Raw genomic sequence first — 22263 nt, 5'->3', positions numbered from 1 at the left:
TAAAGACCAAAGACACTAGTATCATCTTCCCTGAGACTCATGGGGACGGGGACCCCTCCAGGCTCCCAGGCAGCCCTGCTGCAGAGCCTAGGGTCCTTGCCTAACACAAACAGTCCTCTTGGGTCCAGAGAGAGGCAGCAGTAGCTAGTACAGGGTCACTGTTCTGGTTTAGGGTCACTATTGCTAGGATGAAACATCATGACCAAAGCAAGTTGGGAAGGGAAGGGTTTATTTGGCTTACACTTCCATATCACTGAAGGAAGCCAGGACAGGAACTCAAGCAGGGCAGGATCCTGGAGGCAGGATGCAGAGGCCATGGAGAAGAGCTGCTTACTGGCTTGCTTCCTGTGGCTTGCTCCGGCCTGCTTTCTTTTTTTTTTTTTTTTTTTTTTTTTTTTTGGTTTTTTGAGACAGGGTTTCTCTGTATAGCCCTGGCTGTCCTGGAACTCACTCTGTAGACCAGGCTGGCCTCGAACTCAGAAATCCGCCTGCCTCTGCCTCCCGAGTGCTGGGATTAAAGGCGTGCGCCACCACGCCCGGCTTTTCTTTTTTTTTTTTTTTTTTTTTTTTTAATTTTTTTTTTATTTTTTATTTTTTTTTTTTCCGGCCTGCTTTCTTATAGAACCCAGGACCACCAGCTCAGGGATGGTATCGCCCACAATGGGCTGGGCCCTCCCCATCAATCACTAATTAAGAAAGCTTCCTGCAGGCTTGCCTATGACTAATTTTATGGAGGCATTTCTAGGTTGGGGTTCCCTCCTCTAAGATAACTATAACTTGTGTCAAGTTGATCTAGCCAACACAGTGAAACAGGCTGGGGTGAACCCAGCAGTTATCCCTACCCTAATGTGGCCCAGTCACCTCTATAGAGCCCCAGTTCTGACATTTTCCAAGATGCTTGGCTTATGTGGCAGCCATGGAGATGCAGGAAATAGATGTCCAGTGCCTAGGGATCCTGGCAGCCTATGTTGCCCAGGGTTACCAGGAGCTTCGTCCTCACAATCAGGTTGCACTGGGCATTGTCTCTGTGATGCTCCTTAGCCTGCAGTTGCCCGGAAGGCACGCCCACATCCTTTCTTTTGCCCACTGAGCAGCAGGAGGATAGACGGTTCTTACCTGCCTGTGCACTTGGGCCTGTGCCCTGCAGATGAGGTAGTGGCTATGGGTAAAGGGTAGTAGGGTGTTCTCTCTTCCTTTTTCTGTGTTCTACCACTCCATCCTTCCTCATGGAGTGTCAACTCTGAGACAGCTTTTACACTTTTTCACCATGCCCCGTCCTGATCCTTCATTATAGTGAGAATTTTGGAATCGTGGTTTCTTTTTTTTAAAATGCAGAAATATTTTAGGAATGTGCTTTTAATACCCAGGTGTAGGAATATGGGGCTGCCTTGGACTGTCTGCAGCAGCTGACTCTGATTTGCCTCGTGCTCTAGCAGGGGCATAGTTTTGCCAGCTGCAGATAGTTTCTGTGACTTTTGGAATTCTGAGAACTTTTCAGAGGGTCTAAAAATGCTATAGACCAAGAGGGTTATGGGTTGTTGTTGGTTGTTCAGAGGGGTTGGTTGTAGCTTGATAGTAGTCATGCTCAGAGAACAAACAAGAAGAAAAGAAATTAGATTCGGGGATCTCTTTCCCTTCCTCTCTCCCCTCTATCCTTTTTCTCTCCTATCTAGTGTTAGTGGGTTGAAAGGGTGGGGGAAAGGTGGAAAAGGGTGGAAGAAAGAAGAACCCACAAAATAGCAAACATTTCATGGTCAAGTTCCTCTCCCCTCCTGCCACCCCATCTCCATTTCTTATCTGTAACTTGGAGGTCAGGAAGTAGAGTCAACAAATTCTAAGATGTAAATGAGTAAAAGGGGGCTCCAGGGAATATCTGCTTTTTAGAACAGAGACACTAGGTAACCACCCATCTTTTTCTAATTCAGGTCTGTCACATCTCTCTCCCTTCTTTAAGAGTCTTATCTATCTATAGCATTTGGGGCAAATGCTACATATGGCCTAGGCAAATCCAGAGTTGGCTACCTAGCATCAGAAGCCACACGGCATTCCAGGCTACATTCTAAATAGCTTTACTGTGGCTTTTTCCTGTTCAATATTTAACTTTCACTTCATCTAGACAGTTCCTAGAGTGTCCTAGCTCCAGCCCTCTCAGATACACATACACTCTGTGCTGACCTCCCTCAGAGCACTGGGGGCTGTGTGTGTGTGTCTCTCTGTGTGTGTGCGTGCATGTGTCTGTGTGTGTGTACACATGTACACACACACAGAACACATAAATCTGTTGTTTGGATGTCCCTGCTGCCCCATGTGGAGCTTCGGAAAAAAATCACGGGGCGCACAGAAGACACCCAGTAAATGTTTGATAAATCGTTAAATCAGCATAGGCCAAGAACATGTGCCTATACAGAAGGGCATCTGACTCCACCCCTCTCTTCCCCAGCGATGGCCCGCATCATAGACCTGGTGCCCTGGGATGAATGCTCAGCCCACTTGTATGCTTCCCCAGCGGTCCTCCTCCCCCTGGAGCGAGTGCGCCACCCACTGGCCGGTGTGAAGCACCAGCTCTACCACCCAGCCTTGCCTTCCCTTCGGCGCATGGATATGGACACTGTCAAGGGTTGCCTCTCCGATGAACACTGCCAGTCTTCCACCTACTTCTCCAAAGGTCAGGCCATGTTGCCGCCAGCAGCTAAGGATCTTCTCTTAGCCTTGGGAGCAAGGGTGGCTGGCAAAATGGAGGTCATGGTCGAAAAGGCGGGAACAAGCGGCGGGTGAAAGGGTGAGAAAGGCCGGTCCAGCTCTCTATTTCCTTCCAGAAAGTTCCTCCAAGGTCTGGCCTCTAGTTACTGATCAGAAAAATGGGGACAGGGACAGAGGCAATATGAAGGGAAGGGTGCCTGGTACTGTGTGATGATTAACAGATCATACAGGCCCTACCGCTGTTGTTGTGGACTGCTGCTGTTGTGGACTGCTGCTGTTGTGGACTGCTGCTGTTGTGGACTGCTGCTGTTGTGGACTGCTGCTGTTGTGGGTGACACTGTTCTTTTATTTCCTCTAGGTTTAACAAAATCAGGTTTCTTTAGCTGGAAGTTCTGGAGGTGTCTCCCCCACTGTGTCTCAACACATAGCCCAGGCTATCCTTAAACTGTGCCTGGTCTTCTTGCTGGCCTAAGTCATGTTGTGGAGGAGGGCTCAAGTGGTATGTGTGCATGTGTGCACACACACATGCACAGAGTTCAGAGAATAACCTCGGGTATTGCTCTTCAATTGCTGTTCACCGTGGTTTTGGAAGCAGTGTCTCTTCCTGGACTGGAGTTCAGCAAGTAGGTCTGCCTGACTGGTCAGCAAACACTAGGATCCTCCTGCTTTCTCCCCACAGTAGGATGGCAAGTGTGTACCCACCCTCCCCACCCTCCCCAAACCCCAGCTTATTATGTGGATGCTGGGACCAGACCTTGGGGCTTCATGTTTCCCCAGAAAGAACCTTAATAAGTGAGCTATTTCCCCTGCATCATCATTTCTCTGAGACAGTGACTTGCTATGTTGTCCTGGCTGACCTTCAACTCCTGGGCTTAAGTTATTCTCCCTGTTCAGCCTCCGGATGAGACAGCATTGGTGGCCCACACCACCGCACCCAAGACAGACACACATCCTTTTGTTCCTTGAGCATGTACTGGGAGATTTCCAGGTAGATGAGTTGGAAGGATAGTGCTAGGAGCACCCTCTCCCTCTGCCCAACCCACGGTCTGCTTCAGCATGGTTGGATTCACATGCCATCTCTCACTCTCTTCCCTTTCCCCAGCTTTCTCTCTCCCTTCTCTCTCTCTCCTTTATCCCTCTTTCCTCTCCTTCCTCCTCCTTTCCTGTCTTGCTCATCTCTTTCTTTCCTTCATGTTCACACATGTGTGCATGCAAAACTTTGCCAGGTAAGTCAGTCCCCATTGGCAAGGACAGCCTCCTACATGGCACGATACCATTATCATATCTAGAAAAGTTAACAGTAATTCCACAACATCTAATAACCAGCACACGTTAAAATCTCCTCCAGAGTCTTCAAATAAGTCTTTTATAGCTTAAAATGGGAAGGGGATGTCATCTAGGAGTATGGTGTATGTGAGTACACTTTCACTCTCTTTAGAGGCACCAGAAGAGGACATCGGATCCCATTACAGATGGTTGTGAATTACCATGTGGTTGCTGGGAATTGAACTCGGGACCTCTGGAAGAGCAGTCAGTGCTCTTAACCACAGAGCCAGCTCTTCATCCCTCATGTATAAATTATTAAGTCTTGAGCCTTATTAGCCTAAAACAACTTTCCACCCATTTCACTTCTTCCTGTACTATTGACTTTTTTTTTTAAAAAGATTTATTTATTTATTTATTTATTTATTTAATGTAAGTACTCTGTAACTGTCTTCAGACACCCCGGAAGAGGGCATCAGATCTCAATACGGATGGTTGTGAGCCACCATGTGGTTGCTGGTATTTTCTCAGGACCTTTGAAAAAGTAGTCAGTGCTCTTAACTGCTGAGCCATCTCTCCAGCCCCTATTTTTAGTAATTTATTTAAGATTAAGATTACATCATTTTCTCCTTCACTTTCCTCTCTCTAAGTCCTGTGTTCTCCCTCTGCTTTGTCTAAAACTCCTGGCCTCTTTTTCTTTAATTGTTGATACATATATACATACATACATACATACATACATACATACATCCCTAAATACAATGTGCTCAGTCTGCTACCTGGTACTCATAGGTAATGTTTCAGGTCTGACCACTTGGTATTGGATAAGCAATTGGCGTGCTCTTCCCTGGAGGAGACTGTGTCTTCCTCTCTCAGCATTCCTTAGTTGCCTGTAGTTCTTTGTCTATGGTTGAGCTCTTGTGACCTTCCCTGCTTCCATGTTAGATGTCTATTGGTCTCATCTTTGTTCAGATCATGTATGGGCAACCATGTTGGTGAGATTTCATAGGTGTAGCTTCTCTGAAATCTCTGGGAGACACAATCTCAGAGCAAACCTTCGGTTCCTCTGGCTCTCGTGCTCTTTCTGCCTCCCTGTCCACAATGACCCCTGAGCCTTGGGTGCAAGAGTTGTGTTATAGTTGGCTAGGTTTTCAACCAGGCATGGCTTCTCTCTTGCTGAGTAGCTCTTAAGTTCAATTAGAGAGCTGCTGCTGGTTACTGCCAAGGTACCCAATGCCACTACTGTACCCCTAGGGTTATCACGCCACATGGGTCATTGGTTTGGTTTATAGGCTTCATGGCTGGACAGAATCCTAGCTGGATAGAGCTGTTGGTTGTTTCCCTCCTTTGGAAGCTTTAGCAGACAGTATCGTGAAGGCTGGTCCTCAGGGAAGAGGCTTGCAGGTCAGATCCAGCTCGGGTCCTCTGTCTGGGTCCTCTGTCCAGAGTGCATAGTGCCTTTAGTCATAGCTAACTCGGGCGGGGCGGGGGGGGGGCAACCAAGAGCAACGCTGTAGCCTATAATGTTCTGGGAGGCTCTTGGATAACCTTGACCAAGAACTCAGAAGAGGGCTTCTTGTGCCTGGTGTTGGGTTTTGTTTGTTTGTTTGTTTGTTTGTTTGTTTGTTTAAGATGGTATATGGCACTTGGGTGGGGGAGCACTGTTAACTCATGGAAATTTTCATTTCATTTACAAATATATATATATATATATGTATATATATATATATATATATTACACATAGATAGATAGATAGATAGATAGATAGATAGATAGATAGATAGATAGATATAGAGAGAGACTTATATGTATTATAGGTATTATTTTATGTGGTTAAATAATAGTATGATTCCTTATGACTTTCAGGCATCCTATTGTTATCTTATAATACCCCCTTCCTCCTTCTACATTCATCTTTCTCTCCCTCCCTAATGTTTCTCTATTTTTCCCATTTCCTCCTTCGCATCTCTTGTGCCCTGCCATCTCCTTCTCTGTTGCTACCCCCACCCCCCACCCCCCCCCACCTCCCTGTGGTCTCTTTTTATTCTCCTGGTTTCTGCAGTTACTCCGGGTTATGTACTCACATGCAAAGACTTCGAGTTGGAAACCTGAGGTGCAGGAGAGTGTGTGGCATTTGTCTTTCTGGGTCTTGGTTCCCTCACTCAACCTGATCTCTTCTAGTTCCATCTGTCTACCCAACCAGACCCTGAAGAAGGATGCACTGTTGACTTTTTGAAGGGATCCAAAGAGCAGCATTGTAGACTGTTCTATGGAGTGAGTCTCACCAGTTGTTTCCAGGGTATGGTTTACCTTGTTAAACAAAAGCCAGATCTAAAGGCCTGATTATCCACAGTATTTCACAGGTGACCTAATACTGTAAGGAGGGGCATAGAATTTGTTGTTGTTTATGCTGCTAATTTTGGCAATTTGGTTATGGTGGTGACTTGAGGGTAAACTCTTCTTGGTCTCTGACAGTCTTGAGATTTAGAGATTCTAAACTTATATGGACTCAAATTAATACCGTTTGTTGCTGTTCTGGGGTCTGAAGATAGAGTGTCACACATTCTAGACAAGTTCTCTATTACTGAGCTATGTATCCCAACCTTTAGATTTTTGAAACCAAGTCCCACTCTACAGCCCACGCTGGTCTCAAACTCATAATTCTCCTGCTTTGGCTTCAAGCGCTGGAATTCCAGCTGTGCACACCACACCCCATTCTCAAGTTATTCTCTGCAGTTCTCTAGTGCAGATGTAGTTGAGTGTATTAATTTAATAACTGGCATTCACATTCTTTTGCTGTTACACACATGAAAATAGGTCACCTTCTTCTAACATCATTTGTGTGTTGCTAGACTGTGGGATCAAAGGACATGTGGGTATTCATAATTATGATAAGTAATATTTACCAGACTGCAGTCTGTAGGCTCCAGTTGATTTACACTGTCTCTGGTGATGTATGATGAGGGGGCCTATCTCTTAAAGCTGTACTAACTTTTGTTTGTTTCTTTGTTTTTGTTTTTTTGAGACAGGGTTTCTCTGTGTAGCCCTGGCTGTCCTGGCACTCACTTTGTAGACCAGGCTGGCCTCGAACTCAGAAATCCGCCTGCCTCTGCCTCCCAAGTGCTGGGATTAAAGGCGTGCGCCACCACTGCCCAGCAAAGCTGTACTAACTTTTACATTGTTCCTAGTATGGCCGAATAAGTAATAATGTAGCTTAAATGTGCACTCATCTTGTAAACGAAACTGGGCATTTCTCAGAAGTTTAGCACCCATGAAGCCACATGAATTTCTAGTATTTGTACATGAACTACTTAAATATGTGGTTTATCCATGTTTCTTTTAAATTGTCTCAGCTATAAAATCAGTAGAAGTGTTTTCCCCTTTTGATCCCTTTTGTGCTTACTTGTTTTACTTATTCACACACAATTGCATGTACCACATATACACATGCGCATGTGCTGACAGCCCACAGTTCATTCTTGAAGATCAGAGGACAACTCTTAGGAGTCAGTTGTCTCCTTCCATCATGTGGGTAGCAGATGTCAAACTCAGGTCATTGGGGCCAGCAGACACATGCCATTTACTCAAAGTTATTGGTCTTTTCTTCCAGTTTTTGGCTTTTTATGGGAATTAAAAGTCCTGTCCCAGGTTTATAGAGGAATTTGTTCACATTTTCTTCTAGTACTTCTAAGTTTTCATATCAATCTGTCTTAAGGTTTCGTTGCTGTGAAGAGACACCATGACCAAGACAACTCTTATAAAGGAAAACATTTAATCAGGGCTGGCTTACAGTTTCAAGAGGTTCAGTCCAATATCATCATGGTAGGAATTCTGGCATCGTGCAGGCAGACATGGTGCTAGAGGATCTGAGATAGTTCTCCATCTTGATCCAAAGGCAACCAGGAGAAGACTGGCTTCTGCAGGCAGCCAGGAGGAGACCCTCTCTCCCATTCTGGGTGAAGTTTGAGCATAGGACCTCAAAGCCCACCACCCCCATAGTGACACACACCCTTGCATATCCAGGTGGAGGCATCAAGGCCACACCTACTCCAATACTGCCACACCTCCTAATAGTGTGTGGGGCTATGGGTGTGGGGGAAAGAGGGGAGAGAAGCCGTGTCTACCAGAGTTCCAGTGCTCTGGATGGGTGGACTTGAGAGGACTGCTGCACACTTTCCACACAGCCCCAGTGGGTGTCTGGCTGTGTGAAATCACTGACCCCAGCTAGGCGGGTGGTGGGCAAGGGGCAGTCCTAGGGACCAGGTTCCCAGCCTCCGGCATCCCATGCTGAATACCTCGGAGGAGCTGAGAACAAATGAGGGCCCCGGGTGGCTTGGTCAGCTCCGGGGCCAAAGGGAGGAGAGGGCAGGGGCATGAGGGGTGCTGGATGGTTTCTTGGTTCGGTCTGTGGCTGGAGCACAGGAAGACCTTCTGGCGGGAGGTTAGACTCAGCTTGTTAGGGGAAAGTCTATCCCATTGTTCAAGCACGGCGGGCTTTGATGATCAGAGACAGTCTATGGTTTTAGAGCTTTATTGTAGAAAGGCAGGGAGAAAGAGAGAAGGTAGAAAGAGAGAGAGAGAGAGAGAGAGACCGGCCATGGCCAGGTGGAGAGAGGGGAGAAGGGAGAGAGAGAAGGAGCTAGAGAGTAAGAAAGGTGAGAGCTTAAGAGAGCGAGGAGGGGCCAAGCAGCCCCTTTTATAGAGGGCTGGACTATCTTGCTGTTGCCAGGTAACTATGGGGAAGAGCATACCTGGCTATAGTCAGGTAACTGTTGGGGTGAAGTCTAGCCAGAATGCCAGAAGCTTGGGACATTGTCTGTGTAACTGATAGTCACAGAATTATGGAGTTGGGGGCTCTGTGGTGTAAGGCACCTGGCTCTGGGACTGTGGCTTGCTTTTCCGTGCCTTTTAGAGTTCTCTACTGGGTCGCCAGAGCAAGCCCCATTCAACCAAAATAGGCTGCCTATCACAGTCCCACAATAGTGCCACTCCCCATGGGCACCACACTATATAGAGTTTTCTTTATTGTAAGAAATAGAGTTTTATCTTTAATATTTAAAAACTAACATTTTTTTCCCTTTGAGACAGAATCTCACCATGTAGCCCTGGTTGGCCTGGAACTTTATAGGTAGACTAGGCTGGCCCTGAAATCACAGAGTTCTATCTAGTCTCCTGAGTGCTGTGAGTAAAGGCATGTGCTACCACACCTGGAAAACATTTTTTTTTCTCCTAAGGTGCATAGTTTGGCCCCAGTTTCTAGAGTAGACCTGTCCTAAGGGCTCGTGAAGGGACACGTTTATCTTTCAACAGATGATTTCAACAAGGCCCACTTCACACTCCTAGGGGTCCCCAACAAACCCCTGCAATGCCTGGTGAGTGTCTCTTTTGTCCCCAGCCCGGGATGGGCTCAGTAGCACTAGTCTGTGCCCAGGCCCAAACACCTCTGGTCCAAGGCTCTACTGCCTGAGCATATCCCCAGCTGCCTACCTGGAACTCTCACCCCCACCCAACCCAAGCCCTTGTTTCCTGCATCCTCAGTCCAATGGGGCTAACAAATATCAGGTCAGGCCCAGGAAGCCTTCTGGGGTCTTGCATCTGCCATTATGGTCCAACATTCCTTAGGATTTCACAGCAACCGGCCAGAAGCTCTGTCACAAGTATCGTGGCGGTAAGATGATTCCCATCGCGCCAGGCATCAACCGGATCGACTGGCCCTGCTTCACGCGTGCCATCGAAGACTGGTCTAAATTCGTGTCCAGGTCCGAAGAGTTCAAGCTGCCTTGTGCCAACAAAAGGGGTCAGTTTACCAACTGCAATGAATGCTCTTAAGAGCGGGGGAGACCTCCTGCTATTTGATGGCGCGTAACGCGGGGAATGAGGGCCACAAGTGCAAGGACCTGGAACATAGGACCAGGAAGGGGTGGTGAGAGTGGTGAGGGTGCGGGCGGGGTTGGGGTGGAGGAGCGCTGAAGCAACTCAAGATTAGGGAAGCCACTAGGGCTGGTGCTGAGAGCCAAGCAGAGCTCGGGAGGGGCGGGGATTCTGCGCAGAGGCGGGGTTTAGATGAGGGTGGGTCGGGTTTGTTCAGATCTAGGTTCCCAAAGTGGGCTCTTTCCACAGTGGAGGGTTTCAGTGGCTACGCGGTGCGGTACTTGAAGCCGGAGGTGACCCAGAACTGGCGGGTAGGGAAAGATGCAAACAGACCGGGCCCGGATGGCTGGGAGGGACTGGCTGCTGGGGTCCGCGCCCCACAGGCTTACGGGTCCCCATTCCTATGGCCCACTACAGTACTGCCTCAACCAGAACCCCAGCCTGGACCGCTACGGACAGAAGCCCCTGCCTTTCGACTCGCTGTAAGTGACAATCTGCAGGACCCCTTCGGGACCTCGATCCCCGAGCCAGAGGAGAGGGATCATAGCTGTAGGACAGATACTGAATTCCTACTGAACCGGCGTCTGTCAGCCGGTGCATGAATCAGTTATCATGCCAGAATCTGGCATCTCCACTATCCGTGAGCCAGCACTCAGACCTTCTTTATTCTTTTGCAGGAACGCGTTCAGGCGCTTTGGCTCCCACTACAGGTAGAGAATGGCCCCGCCCTGGTCGCAGCAAGCCACGCCCCCTAACAAGAGTGCCTTGAAGTTGCTCAGCCGGCACTCTACACTCTACACGCAGCTTAGTGGGTCCGGCCTTGGGGGTCGGGGGTACCTGACAGGGTAGAGAAGAAACTGCCTGCCATCTGCTCCCCACTGCAAGTTAGCGCCCTCAGCAGGATCACCCTGGGTTAAAGGCTACAATAATAGGGTGGAAGTGCCGGGAGACTCTGAGGCACCTCTCAGTCAGGTTTTGAGTGTCTCAGCAAAGCCAAACTCTGTGGTGTGACCCCTCCCACTGGCACAACCAGACCCTCAGGCCTCTCCCTATAGCGCACAGTCCCGTTGCACCTTTATCTTGTAGCATGCAGAGCGTCTCCCTTTTCTACTCCTGAAATTTGCCTTTCCTCGGCCCATACACAGGAAAACTCTGGGTTCTGTTACTGTGTGATGCTAGTGTAGGTTCATATATGACTGAAAACCTATGAAGCCATTATCAATGGGAGTCAGTGGGACATGGTATGAGATAAATTAGGGGTGAAGAGAATAGCCAAAACTATACAAGAGCAAATAGAGAACCACTGAGGGCTCCGGGGCACATAGACTGGATGGAAACTTCAGATCCTTCAGGTACTGGGCTTTGGGTTGGGGTGGGGGGTGGAGCTAGGAAAGGAAAACTTGATTTTTCTTTAGAGTATCTTGGATTCCCCATCTCACCCCTCTTTCTCTTTTCAGTCGCATCAACTATCTGACTCCCTGGCATTAATCTGTGGGGGGAAAAGGCTGATTCTTCTATGGCTGGACCGTGCCACCTCAGGGCCCCTAGCCGGACAGAGGGCATATGGTGGCACCACCCATCTTCTCCCCAGGAGTTCAGTTCAAGAAATAAACCTAATGCTTCCTCAGAGAGGCCCTAGGCTCGTGGCGGGGGTGGTGGTCGGGGGGAGTGAAAGGGAACTCTGGAGAAAGGTCAGGATATTGTATTACCCTTGCCCGTTCTTTACTACCTCCTGGGAAATGGGGAGAGGGCGTGTAGGGGCTGGTGAAGGATGTTTTGTGGACTTGAATAGAGTTATCAGGACCTAAGCCTCAAGTCTAGCTGGGGTGGAGGCACAAGGACAGGCTGGGATATGGGTTTCCTTAATGCTCTTGTCCCTCGCTTTCGACCCCTAACCAAGATCCTGAGTGTGGAGCCTCTGAGTTTGAGCATTGAGAGCAAAGAAGAGACTTATGACACCTCCCTGGACCCCTGTACATATAGTGTTGTGCTTTGGGGTTTCCTGGTACCAGAACTTCCCTGATGGGAAGTGGGCAGGTTAGGTTTATACCCTCTTATTCCCTGTGAAACAGATTTCAAATATAAACTGGGATACGGTGATTGAGAACATTCTGGGGTCCTCAAGGCACTGCTAAGAAATTCATTGCCTAAACAGAAGGCCATCTGCTGTGCTCTTGAGCAGTGGGACAGGACCTCATTGGTTCCTCGGTTTACACACCCTAGTCCTGAGCGCCTCTTGTGATGGTGGACATGATGGCCTAGGTGAGAGGAGCCCCAGGGAAGTGGGCTTCAGTCCAGTGCAATGTTAGGGTAACTGGCATCTGTAGCTCTTGGGTCTTCCATACTTCACCCCGCCGAGGGCGATTGCAGGGAGAGGTTCCCATTGGGACAAATAGCCACTGTGCTCAGGAACTCAGTATGGGAGTTCTGTTCCTGGAACCTCCCTTGGAGCTTCAGATATCCCCAAACCTGAAATTATGTACAAAGTCACGTGCTTACATGCCCAGAGCAGACCCTTTGTTTTCATCTTATTCTCAGCAGAGCTGGCATCCACAGGGCTTAGGTTCACTCATTATTCCCCTTCCTCCCTGAACCCACTGCACAGCTGCTGCATGCAAGGCTAATATCTCAGGAGGAAAGGACTGAGAGGAAAATGTCCTCACATACTATCACCTGATATTTGGAATTCTGCAAACAGGGCAGGGAGCCAGGGGAAGATAAACCCAGCTTCCTTCAAGCAAACTCAGTGGACAGCTTTGGGAAGCCAATGGCAGAGCCCCAGGGCTGTTAGAGTTCCAAGCGTTCATTCCAAATGATAAAGAAATGGACCTGGCTAGGTTCGCAGTGGATGCTCACATCCTGCTTTGGGTGAGAATGGTCAGAGGGGCACTAGTGGACAGCTGATGGTGCAAGGAGGAACCGAGTGACCGGGAATTTCTTTTTTTCTGGGCCTGCTTCTATGACCCAGTATGACCAAGAAAGTTCACCTTGTAATGTGGCCCAGCTTTGAGGCCTTTACCTGGGCCAGGGTTCCGCTGAATGCTCAGGTGACACAGACAAGAGGTCAGTCACCCTTGCTTTATTAGTGTTTTGAGTCCAGTGGGAAAAAAAACTGATAGGCAGGCCAAGTCACTTTAAACAACAACCCACACCCCTCTAGTCTAGGACACTACAGGGGCCAGCCCACAGCAGTAAAGGTTCTTGTCCACTGGCTATATGTTTAACACCAACTTTATAAATACAAGAAATAGAAGCTGTATCTAAGAATAAGGGGAGGAGAAAGCATAAGCAAAACCAATTCAGTGTATGCTTTTTATTAAGTTTTTAAGTGTTTCACAGGCCCTGTGAGGTAAGTTGTTTTAAATCCATTTTATAGCTGGTTAAGTAAATGGACTTGGGGATAAAGAAATGGCTCTGAGGTTGAGTGCTGGCTGCTTTTCCAGAGAACGCAGGTGCAGCACCCACACAGAGGTTCAAAACCATCTTGACTCCAGTTCCTAAGCATATAACACTTTCTTTTGACGCCAGGGGCACCAGGCACACAGGTGGTGCACATACATACACCCAGGCAAAACAGCCATCCACATATAACTAACGAAATAGGCTAGAGGGAGTTTGGATTGGCCCAAGACCATACAGCTGGTGACCGGCAAAACTAGGAACTGAAGGCAGTGAGACTGTGATCTACTTCTTTCCTGCTCTGAGGAGCAAGCCAAGAGTGGAGAGGAAAGCAGAAGGTCTTCCTGGAGCTGGAGACATAAGACTAGTACTTAGAAGGAAGAGAGCTCCCATCAGAACACTAAGAAGCCAAGATTAATGGCATACACTTAAGAGTCCCAAACAATGGGGAGGCTGAGGCATGACTGATGTCCCAGGAGTTTGTGACTAGCCTGGGAAACAGACATAGGAATGCTCTCAGAAGTACTAGGAGTGGCAACCACCTCACAGCTATGACCTCCTCTGTACCTTCAGAGGTTTGTGGCTCAGCATAAATGGGTCCCATCTGAAATCTTCTCTGTAGTTGTAACCTTGGGATAGTGCAGCCAGTATGATCCCCATCTCTAGGCCTTTTGGACTTGAACACAATGCAGTTCCCTGGCCTTTACCACAGACCCCACCATCTTTGCTTGTCTATCTTACCCTCAGGCTCTTGTCTCCCCAACTTTGTTCAAAGCCATCCTTCCACCCCTTTCTACCCAGTCTCAAAAGCCTCAAGTGCTCCCTTCTCTCCATTCTTCCCAAAGACCACAAGTACAGGGCTCTTGGCTGTTTCGGGGGATTCACATCTGTGGCCAGCAGGCTTACTTGCCAGCTCCTTTTACCTTCTATGACTAAGGTTCAGGGATAGGCTCTGGGGCCTCCAGAACCATGCAGATATATCTATCCAGACAGAATGAAATTTCTACTATAAAGTAACAGTAATGTTTATTGCAGAGCAATATGGAGAACATGCATCCTAGCCCAGGGTCTAGGGCTGGCAGAAGGGCAGGCTCAGAAATAAGGCTCACACTGAGATGGGGGTGGGGTGGAGATGACATGGCCCAGGTGTCAGTGGACATTTTTACTGTGTTGTTTGCCGTGGCTGCACATACACACCGAGGGTAAAGTCAGCATCGGGTATCTTCCATCATTCCTCACCTCATGTTTTTTGAGACAGGGTCTCTCAAAAACCCAGTGTTCACCAAATGGTTAGACTGACTGGTAGGAACACCAGGAATGTCTGTATGTCTGTCTTGTCATTCCTCCACCTGTGTTCCTCCCACTATCAGCCTAGGATCACAGAATCACACAGCCGTGAAGGTGCTGGGTATCCAAACTCTGAGCCTCAGGCTCGAGCAGCAGGCACCACATTAACTGAGCCGCCTTCTCCTCAGCCCCTACTCTACTCAATTCTGAAACTCTTCACTCTCTCGTGTGACGCTCGTGCCTTATGCCTGGCAAACAGCAGGTACTCACATTATAGTTGTGGAAGAAGCAAACATAGGATTGTAGAGCCAGGCTGGGGGGAAGCATGGAGAGGAGGTGCTTCCTGCCTCCCCACAGACTGACCTTTACAGGATCCTACAGCAGAGATCTCTGGGGATTTAGACAGATAGCAGCCAAGGCTCTTCCTGAAGCTACGTACAACTGACTGCTCAGGGACAAAAACGCTTTGTTAAGGATGGGATGCAGGCCGTGTAACCAGCTGTGAGTTTGGGAGACTCCTGCAGAGTAGTCCAGCATGGGACAAAGGTCTGCTCTGGAGGAAGAACAGGGCTACAGGCCAGGAGGGACATTACAGGTTGGAGATGACATTTCATGACAGTGCTGGAAGGTGCAGGCCCTTTAAGGACCTGCCTCTCTGCACAGTAAGGTGGACAACAGTAATTTGGATCTGTGAAGAAGCTGAACACCATCTGGGGCAGGGAGAGCATTTTGTTGCCTTGATTCCCCTGACCAGATTGGGTGTCTGTCAGGTCATACAGCCTGTCTTTCACCTGTGTGGCTTAGACAATCCCTGAGCCTTGAAATGATCTGGACAGGACTGTTCCAGTCTATCCTGCCCACTGAGCAGTTTTATCTTTACCACACAACTAGAAAAGAAACTGGGCCTTAAGCCTGGCAGAGCCACAAAGGCCCCTTGCTGTTAGCTGCTGAGTGGTGGAAGCTGACAGGAAGGAACCTCTTGGCTTCCCAGGGGCCACAGAGGGGATAGGAAAAGATGGAGTCTGGTCATAGTTTTCCGAAGTTGTAGCGTGGGTAGCTGCATGTCCTTTGAACTTTTCTATCCTTATCTAGGACAAGGAGCCCTTGGCTAGTTCTCCTCCAGCCCCACTCTGGTCTTTGGGAAATGGAGGCTTGTGAGCTGAGGCTGAGGACAAGGATGGTGTACAGTAGAAATATGAGGAAGGACTAAGGTAAAAGGCCCCACCCAGGCTCGGTCCACAGAGGGTCACTGTAGGGCAGACTGAAGAGGAGTGTGGGCCAACCAGGCTAGGTGGGGCCACCACTGTTCCAGGAAGCACCTGAATACATTTATTTATTTACTTACTTAATTTATTTTTGCCATCTGCAGCTTCTGGCCTTTCATGAGTTGCTGGTCTCTCATGGTCCAGCTCCTTTGAGGATTAAGACTGAACCTTAGTCAGGAGGGGTTAGGTGTTACATTGGTAGCTGTTGGCTTATCCGTGGCTTCCCTGCAGGGTCTCAACAATGACTCCATGCAACTCTCACAACAGTGGGGCAAGTTAACCTTCCAATCTGTTTTGTTTGTTTGTTTGTTTGTTTGTTTGTTTGACAGATATGGCGACTGTGTCCCAAAGAGGTTAAGTGACCGGTCCAAGCTTACACAGCCAGAAGCCTCAAAGCTCAGGATTCAAGCCTCGCCCCAACCTGCTCCTTTGGTCTGTTTTGTCTCTCAGCCTCTGCACCTCCCAACAAACCCTCTGCAAAGAACGAGTGGAAGAGCTGTGGGCTGCACCGGTCAATGTCTTTACTTCTAGAGCACACATCAAACTCACTGTATTTAACATCAAAAGTGGCTGCCTTAAAATGGAGTCATTCTTTTAAAAATTCCAAACTCTCATATTTATATATGATCCAAAATGACATGAAATTAAGCTATACAATGTTATGAATAGTATAATAAACAGCTTTTAGAATGCAAAAATGAAAGGAAAACAAACCTAGCAGTTAGGACTAGGCTGTTATAAGCCTGAGTTCCAGTTTTTTGAGGCTTTGTGACCAAGAGTCAACCCAAGAGAAGTGCTAACCTCAGTCTCTATGGACACAGGAGAGGCCTGGGCAGACAGAGCAGCCGGATGTGGCCAGCTGGGCTTCTCAGATGAGGTGAGGTGGTTGCCTCCGACCCATCTGACCCCTGACTTAGTGATCAGTCTTCTTCCAAGACTCACAGGTAGAGAGGGGGCTAAAAGGGGCATGGTCAGTGCTGGGTTCAGAATGATGACTGACAACAAAGGTCCTCCAGTCTCTCCTGGTGGCTCTGGCCATCCAGTGATGGTGGCTGACCGTGAACCTACCAAGAATGCTGCCTGCTGGGCTTTCCAATTCTTGTGTACCCACATCTGCTACAGGAAGCAGGCTGTGAGAAGCCAAAGACCTGGTGGGGGGGGGGGGTGTGTCCAGGACTCAAAGGACAGCAGGTTGTTTTGGCAATGGACAATCCTTAGGGCTTAGGGGCTCTGTGGGGGTAGGACAGTCCTCACCCTGGATACCTGGGTCTCCCTTTGGCCCTCAGGCAGGGCTGGGACAAGCCTATGACTCTGAGCCCTGGACACTTTGGTTTACATGACGTAGGAAGGGACCTGTTTATATCTGCCGGGAAATCATAGGCTTGGTCTTCCTTCCTCCCCAACCCAGGGATGAAGGTCAGGGGACTAATGGTCCTCCACTTCCACACCACAGCTCTGCTCTGGGCACACTCATTCCCCTGCAGCTCAGAACCACTCACAGGCAGGAGGGGCTTCCACACACTCAGGACATAGGCTGCTGTGTCCCTTTCTCTGTGGACAGCACTGGCTGACCTGAGGGTGTCGTGGAATGTTTCTGCTTCCCCCACCCTGATTGGGCCCCTAGTCTCCAAGCAGACAGTACCCACAGACTCCTTCCTATCCTACATCTCTATCAGAAACTTGGGGTTGGGGCACATTTGTCCTAGCTGGGCAGTCGGGACTGTAGCTCTGTCTCCATTCTAAGTCCCCAGATCTGTCTCAAGCTTGCCTCCCTCCACCCCCAATAAAAAAGCAACTTGAGAAGAAATCGTACTTACTTCTTCCCAAGCCATCAGCTTTCTAACTAGGCTGAAGATCTGGGAAAATTGGGTTGGCATCCCCGACTTCTGGGGCAGAGAGGCACCTGATTACAGGTAGAATTCAAGTTCCCTACAGGTAAGGGGTGTAGCAGGTTCTCAGAAAGCAAGTCCTGTCATGGGGAAGAAGTGAATGGAATTGGGGTCTGGCCACAGCAGTTTGGCTCTTCCCACGGCCAGGCTGGTGCTAAGAATACTGAACATGCGCACCCTCCACCTGCCCAGAAGAGCCCTTTGGTCCTGACTCCTGAGGAGGGAGCTGACTGACAGGCTTGCTGCCATGCAGCTGCAAGCAGGCAAGACTAGACAGGGCAGGTGGCGGCGCCGAGGCCTTAGGGCAAGCAGGCTGCCACCTGGTAGGCGCCCTCCGCGGCTGCGGCGGCAGCACTGTGCTGGGCACTGTGCTCCTGTAGCAGCGCCACATCCAGAAAGCGTTCGCCGCACCACACACACTTGAACTGCTGCTCTCGGGCATGCACGCCCTGGTGCTTGTTGAGATGCTCTCGCTGCTTGAAGGCTTTATCACAGCTGGGGCACTTGTAGGGCTTCTCGCCTGTGTGCACCCGCCGGTGGCGTTGCAGGTCTGAGGCGTACTTGAAGCGCTTCTCACAGTCCGGACACTTGAGCGGCTTTTCCCTGGCCGGGTCACAGCGATGCTGCACGAACTCCGAGGAAGAAAAAAAGCGGCGCTCGCACAGGGTGCACCGCAGAGGCTTCTCGGCGGCAGCGCAGTGGGACAGCTGGTGCTTCTGCAGGGCGGATGCCCGCTTGTAGGCCTTGTTACACACAGGGCACTTGAAGGGCCGCTCGGTGGAGGTTGGCAGGCACTTGTGCCGCAGCAGCTCAGCCGACTGGTCGAAGCCCTTCTGGCACACCGGGCACTTGAACAGAGTCTCCAGGGTGTGCACATGCTGGTGGTAGAGCAGGTGGCTGGGCTGGCCAAAGCCCTTCTCGCACAGGCCGCACTTAAAGGGTTCTTCTGTCTTGTGTGTGCGCCGGTGGCGCATCAGTGCATACTGCTGCTTGAAGCCCATGGGGCATAGATCACACTTGAAGGGCCTCTCCGCGCTGTGTGTGCGCTCATGCTGCCGCAGGTCCGACGGTCGCTTGAAGGCCTTCTGGCACTCGCCGCAGCGGAAGGGCCGCTCGCCGCTCGGGGTACAGGGGTGCTGCAGCAGCTCAGACGACTCTTTGAAATGCAGCTCGCACACGTTGCAGCGGAAGAGGTGATGCTCGCCAGAATGCGCGTACATGTGGCGCACCAGATGCGAGCGGTGCTTGAAGGTCTTCTCGCAGACGGCACACTTGTAGGGCCGCTCAGAGCTGTGTGTGCGCTTGTGGTGCACGAGGTGCGAGGACTGGCTGAAGCTCTTGTCACACAGTGTGCACTTATACGGCTTCTCTCCAGTGTGGATCCGCTCATGCCGGGAGAGCTCTGACAGGTGCTTGAAGGGCTTCTGGCAAACGGGGCAGCTATAGGGCTTTTCCGGTTGCTCCACGGGGGCTCTGTTAGCGGGTGGAGGTGCTGAGGGCAGTGATGGGGCGGTGGTGGTGGCCGGCTGGGCAGCCTCAGCTGGCTTATAGGTCTTATCACAAATGGAGCACTTGACCATGCCAGTGTGGGAGCTGTGATGTTGGGCCAGTGAGGTGAGCAGGGAGAAGCCCATTTTGCAAACGCCGCAGACAAAAGGCTTCTGCTCGGCCTGCACACACTGGTGCTCTAGCAGGTCGGTGGCCTGATGGAAGATCTTAAGACACTGTGTGCACTGGAATGAGCGGTCGTGGCCTGCCAGGCACTGGTGCTCATGCGGACTGGACAGGTGTGCCAGATCATGGCCACACACGCCACATTTGGGGCCCGGCTCCCCGGCTTGGAGGGGTGCATGCTGTGGGGGCTGGAGGCCTGGATCGGGTTGCAGGAGTATGCCGTACACTGCACAGCCCAGGGGGTTCTCGGCGGAGCCTGGGGGCAGCGTGTGCTCAGCCAGGGCTGGAGGTGTCTCTGCATGGTGCTGAGGCTGCGGCGCCTGTGGCTGCTGTGGCTGAGTCTGCGGTGGCTGCTGCCAGCTTTCTGACATGCTTGGGAAGATGAAACTGGGTTTGGACAGTAATGGCTTCAGTTTCCCCGCTTAAGGTGAACCTAACCCTGAGAGAAGCTACCGGATCTCAGGATCGGACAAGAACCTCACACAGAGCACAGAGGTCTTGTCAGATAGCCCTTGTCATTAGCCAAGAAGATAGCCTGCGGGACGGGAGGGCTCTTCGAGACAGGATCCTGGCAATGCTAAGAAGGCTGTGCCTTCCCCAGTAATCAGTTCTGTAGGGAAGAAAGACACAGTGAACATGTGGCAGGATCAAGCAGCTCTCCCCTTTTCCCTTGCGGCCCACACTCACTACACAGACATAAGCTTCTTTAGGGGACGGAGATGCTCAGGGATCGAGCCCTGCTCCCTTCACCTGCTCTCAAAGAGGCAGCTCCTCTCCTCAATGCAAAGGGGAAGAGAGCTTTCTCCATACCCACTTTCTTTAATCCCCATTCTGGGCAGGGCATCTCAGCCTCCACAAATTCCCCACTAGTTTCCATATGGCCCACTCAGTCAGATAGTATGGGGTGACCTGTCCCTAATGCCTGACAGCCCCTTTCACACTGACATGAGAGAACACTACTGTTTGGAATCAAGAGAATCCTGCTGGCTGAAGGAAGCCACGCCCCTGCGGTATAAGTTCTAAGGCAGATGGACTCTGGAAGCTAATATTAAGGCAACAACACTAAGAACCACCTAAAAACCCTCTCCTTTGAGGGACTGGTCTACGTTCCTCTTCACCTGCACTCCAGGCCTTTCCCAGGGCACATGCCACTCTAGTTTAACAGGATTAATGGCCTTTCAGGGACCCGAACTCCTGGCCAAGGAGGGTTAAACAACAGGTTTATAGACCCACTGATCACGGTGAACTGCTGCACTCTAGTCATCTCCCAGAGGAACATAAACAGAAGTCCCTTACCCTCTGAGTCTTTGACTGTCAAGGTGTAAGAAATTGTTCTGTTTGCCTGAATTGTACAGATAAAGCATGCCCCGGGGTGTCTCTCCTCCAAGTCACAAATATTCACAGTAATCACTGCAAGATAAAGCCCACCTAACCACCGCCTCCACCCCATGCCAGCAAATCTCTAATTCACCACCTTGAGATAGTATTAAAGCAATCCCACAGAGAATTATTTTTAGAATCAAAGGCAGCCCCCTTTCTAGGTTCTCAGCTGCTTATAGATTTAAAAGTTTGCAAGTTTTCTTTAAGGGAAGGAAAGTAGAGAATGTTCCCATAAGCCAGCTGGCTTCTAACTGTTCTCTTAAAGAAACCTAAGAGTCAAGCTAAAAGTTGTCATCCTCAGCATCTTCTGGGAAGGGAGGGAATAAAGAGGCTGCTGATTTGGGGTAGTACCTAGGAGTACAACCAACCAACCACAGCTGGCCATTTTAGCGTTCCTAAGGTAGAGAGGAGAGGTGGACTGCACTGAACACTGTCTGATCTAGCTGTGCGAATCCAACTGTGTGTTATTTTTCCCGTTATGAATGGCTGCCAGCCCCATCAGCCGCCCCCACTCCCCACCTCCTAGAGCAACTCCACTGCCTACCCTGACCCTTCTCCAGGAAGAAGCCAGGAACACTCTTAGATCACTGTACAAGAGCTGGAGAGAGAAGTGGAGAGGAAAGGGAAAGAGAAGCCCCCACCCGCGCTCCACCCTAGCCCTTTTTCCTCTCCGAGTAACCGAATGAAAGCTGATCTCCCATCAGGCCCAGCTGGGCAGCCTGCTGTCAGCTCCTGCTCCGGATGGCCCAGCCACTGCGTCGCGAAAAGGGGGTGGTTCCGGCCGAGGAAGGCCCCAGAGCCTCAAACGGTGCCCGGGAAGCAACTGTACTTCCAGGCCCAGCCTGGATCGCCTCGGAGCTCAGGAGGCTCTCCCTGGGTGCAGGGGCTACCGGAGTGGCCCCCAGATGCAGTCCCGGGTGCCCTGCCACTCACCTGCTCCAGGGGTCAGGCGCAGGGCAAGCGGAGACCAGCTGCTTTCTCTGCCGCCTCTTTATTCCGGCTCCATCCGCCGCGGCGCGGCCTACGCGTCCTGCCAATCCCGGGGCCTCGCGTAGCAGAGGCAGGCGGCGCGGAGTCGGGAGACAGGTTTGCGGCAGCCGGAACCGACGAATCGACCCGCGCACTCGAGTTAGCGGGACCGGGGCAGCGGACGGACGGGCGAGCGGACAGACCGACGGGTCTTGCAGAGACCGGCGGACAGAGGGTCGGCGCGAGGCCGGGTAGGCGGGGCCGGGGGAGGAGCGGCAGCCGGGGCGGCGGCTGTCGAGGAGCCCGCGGCGCGGAGCGAGGCCGCCCCCTGTAGGGGACCCGCGGCCCCGCTGGCCCGAGCCCGTGAGTACGGAGGGGCGGGGCTGGAGCCTCGGGATCCGCTCGCCGGAGCTTACGGTCGCGGAGGAGCCGGGATCCTCAGCCCCGGCTCGCCGCAGTCCCACCTGACTCTCCGGTCTTCTGCAGCTGACCTGCGGCTCAGCTCGCTCTCAGGAGGGATCCTGCGACTCCAACTTTTTGCAAGTCTGGCAAGCGCACCCGCAGA

General features: G+C 50.7%; 2 protein-coding genes across 2 annotated transcripts; one reads left to right on the top strand and one right to left on the bottom strand.

Annotated features, from left to right (window-relative positions):
* The first annotated feature begins 1079 nt into the window (after positions 1 to 1079).
* On the top strand, positions 1080 to 11390 carry Spmip8 (sperm microtubule inner protein 8). The gene is made up of 8 exons (XM_021169701.2): positions 1080 to 1152; positions 2441 to 2665; positions 9275 to 9336; positions 9587 to 9761; positions 10085 to 10146; positions 10253 to 10317; positions 10513 to 10545; positions 11293 to 11390. The coding sequence occupies exons 2-8, from the start codon at positions 2443 to 2445 to the stop codon at positions 11321 to 11323; spliced, it is 651 nt and encodes a 216-aa protein (XP_021025360.1). The 5' UTR covers positions 1080 to 1152; positions 2441 to 2442; the 3' UTR covers positions 11324 to 11390.
* A 4893-nt stretch (positions 11391 to 16283) lies between these two features.
* On the bottom strand, positions 16284 to 22195 carry Znf319 (zinc finger protein 319). Its single transcript, XM_021170300.2, has 2 exons — positions 21663 to 22195; positions 16284 to 19959 (listed from the first exon to the last, which is right to left on the bottom strand). The coding sequence occupies exon 2, from the start codon at positions 19718 to 19720 to the stop codon at positions 17975 to 17977; it is 1746 nt and encodes a 581-aa protein (XP_021025959.1). The 5' UTR covers positions 19721 to 19959; positions 21663 to 22195; the 3' UTR covers positions 16284 to 17974.
* Positions 22196 to 22263: the final 68 nt, after the last annotated feature.

The sequence above is a fragment of the Mus caroli genome, unplaced genomic scaffold (genome assembly GCF_978045245.1).
Source record: "Mus caroli unplaced genomic scaffold, Mus_caroli_1 scaffold_10, whole genome shotgun sequence".
Classification (NCBI taxonomy): domain Eukaryota; kingdom Metazoa; phylum Chordata; class Mammalia; order Rodentia; family Muridae; genus Mus; species Mus caroli.
Note: the sequence above shows the minus strand (reverse complement) of the source record. Positions and strands in the feature narration are given on the sequence as shown.

Coding starts and splice junctions, on each gene's coding strand:
- Znf319 (XM_021170300.2), bottom strand. CDS start 19,720: ATGTCAGAAAGCTGGCAGCAGCCACCGCAGACTCAGCCACAGCAGCCA.
- Spmip8 (XM_021169701.2), top strand. CDS start 2,443: ATGGCCCGCATCATAGACCTGGTGCCCTGGGATGAATGCTCAGCCCAC. Junction 9,337..9,586: donor ACAAACCCCTGCAATGCCTG/GTGAGTGTCTCT, acceptor AACATTCCTTAG/GATTTCACAGCAACCGGCCA. Junction 10,147..10,252: donor AGGTGACCCAGAACTGGCGG/GTAGGGAAAGAT, acceptor GGCCCACTACAG/TACTGCCTCAACCAGAACCC.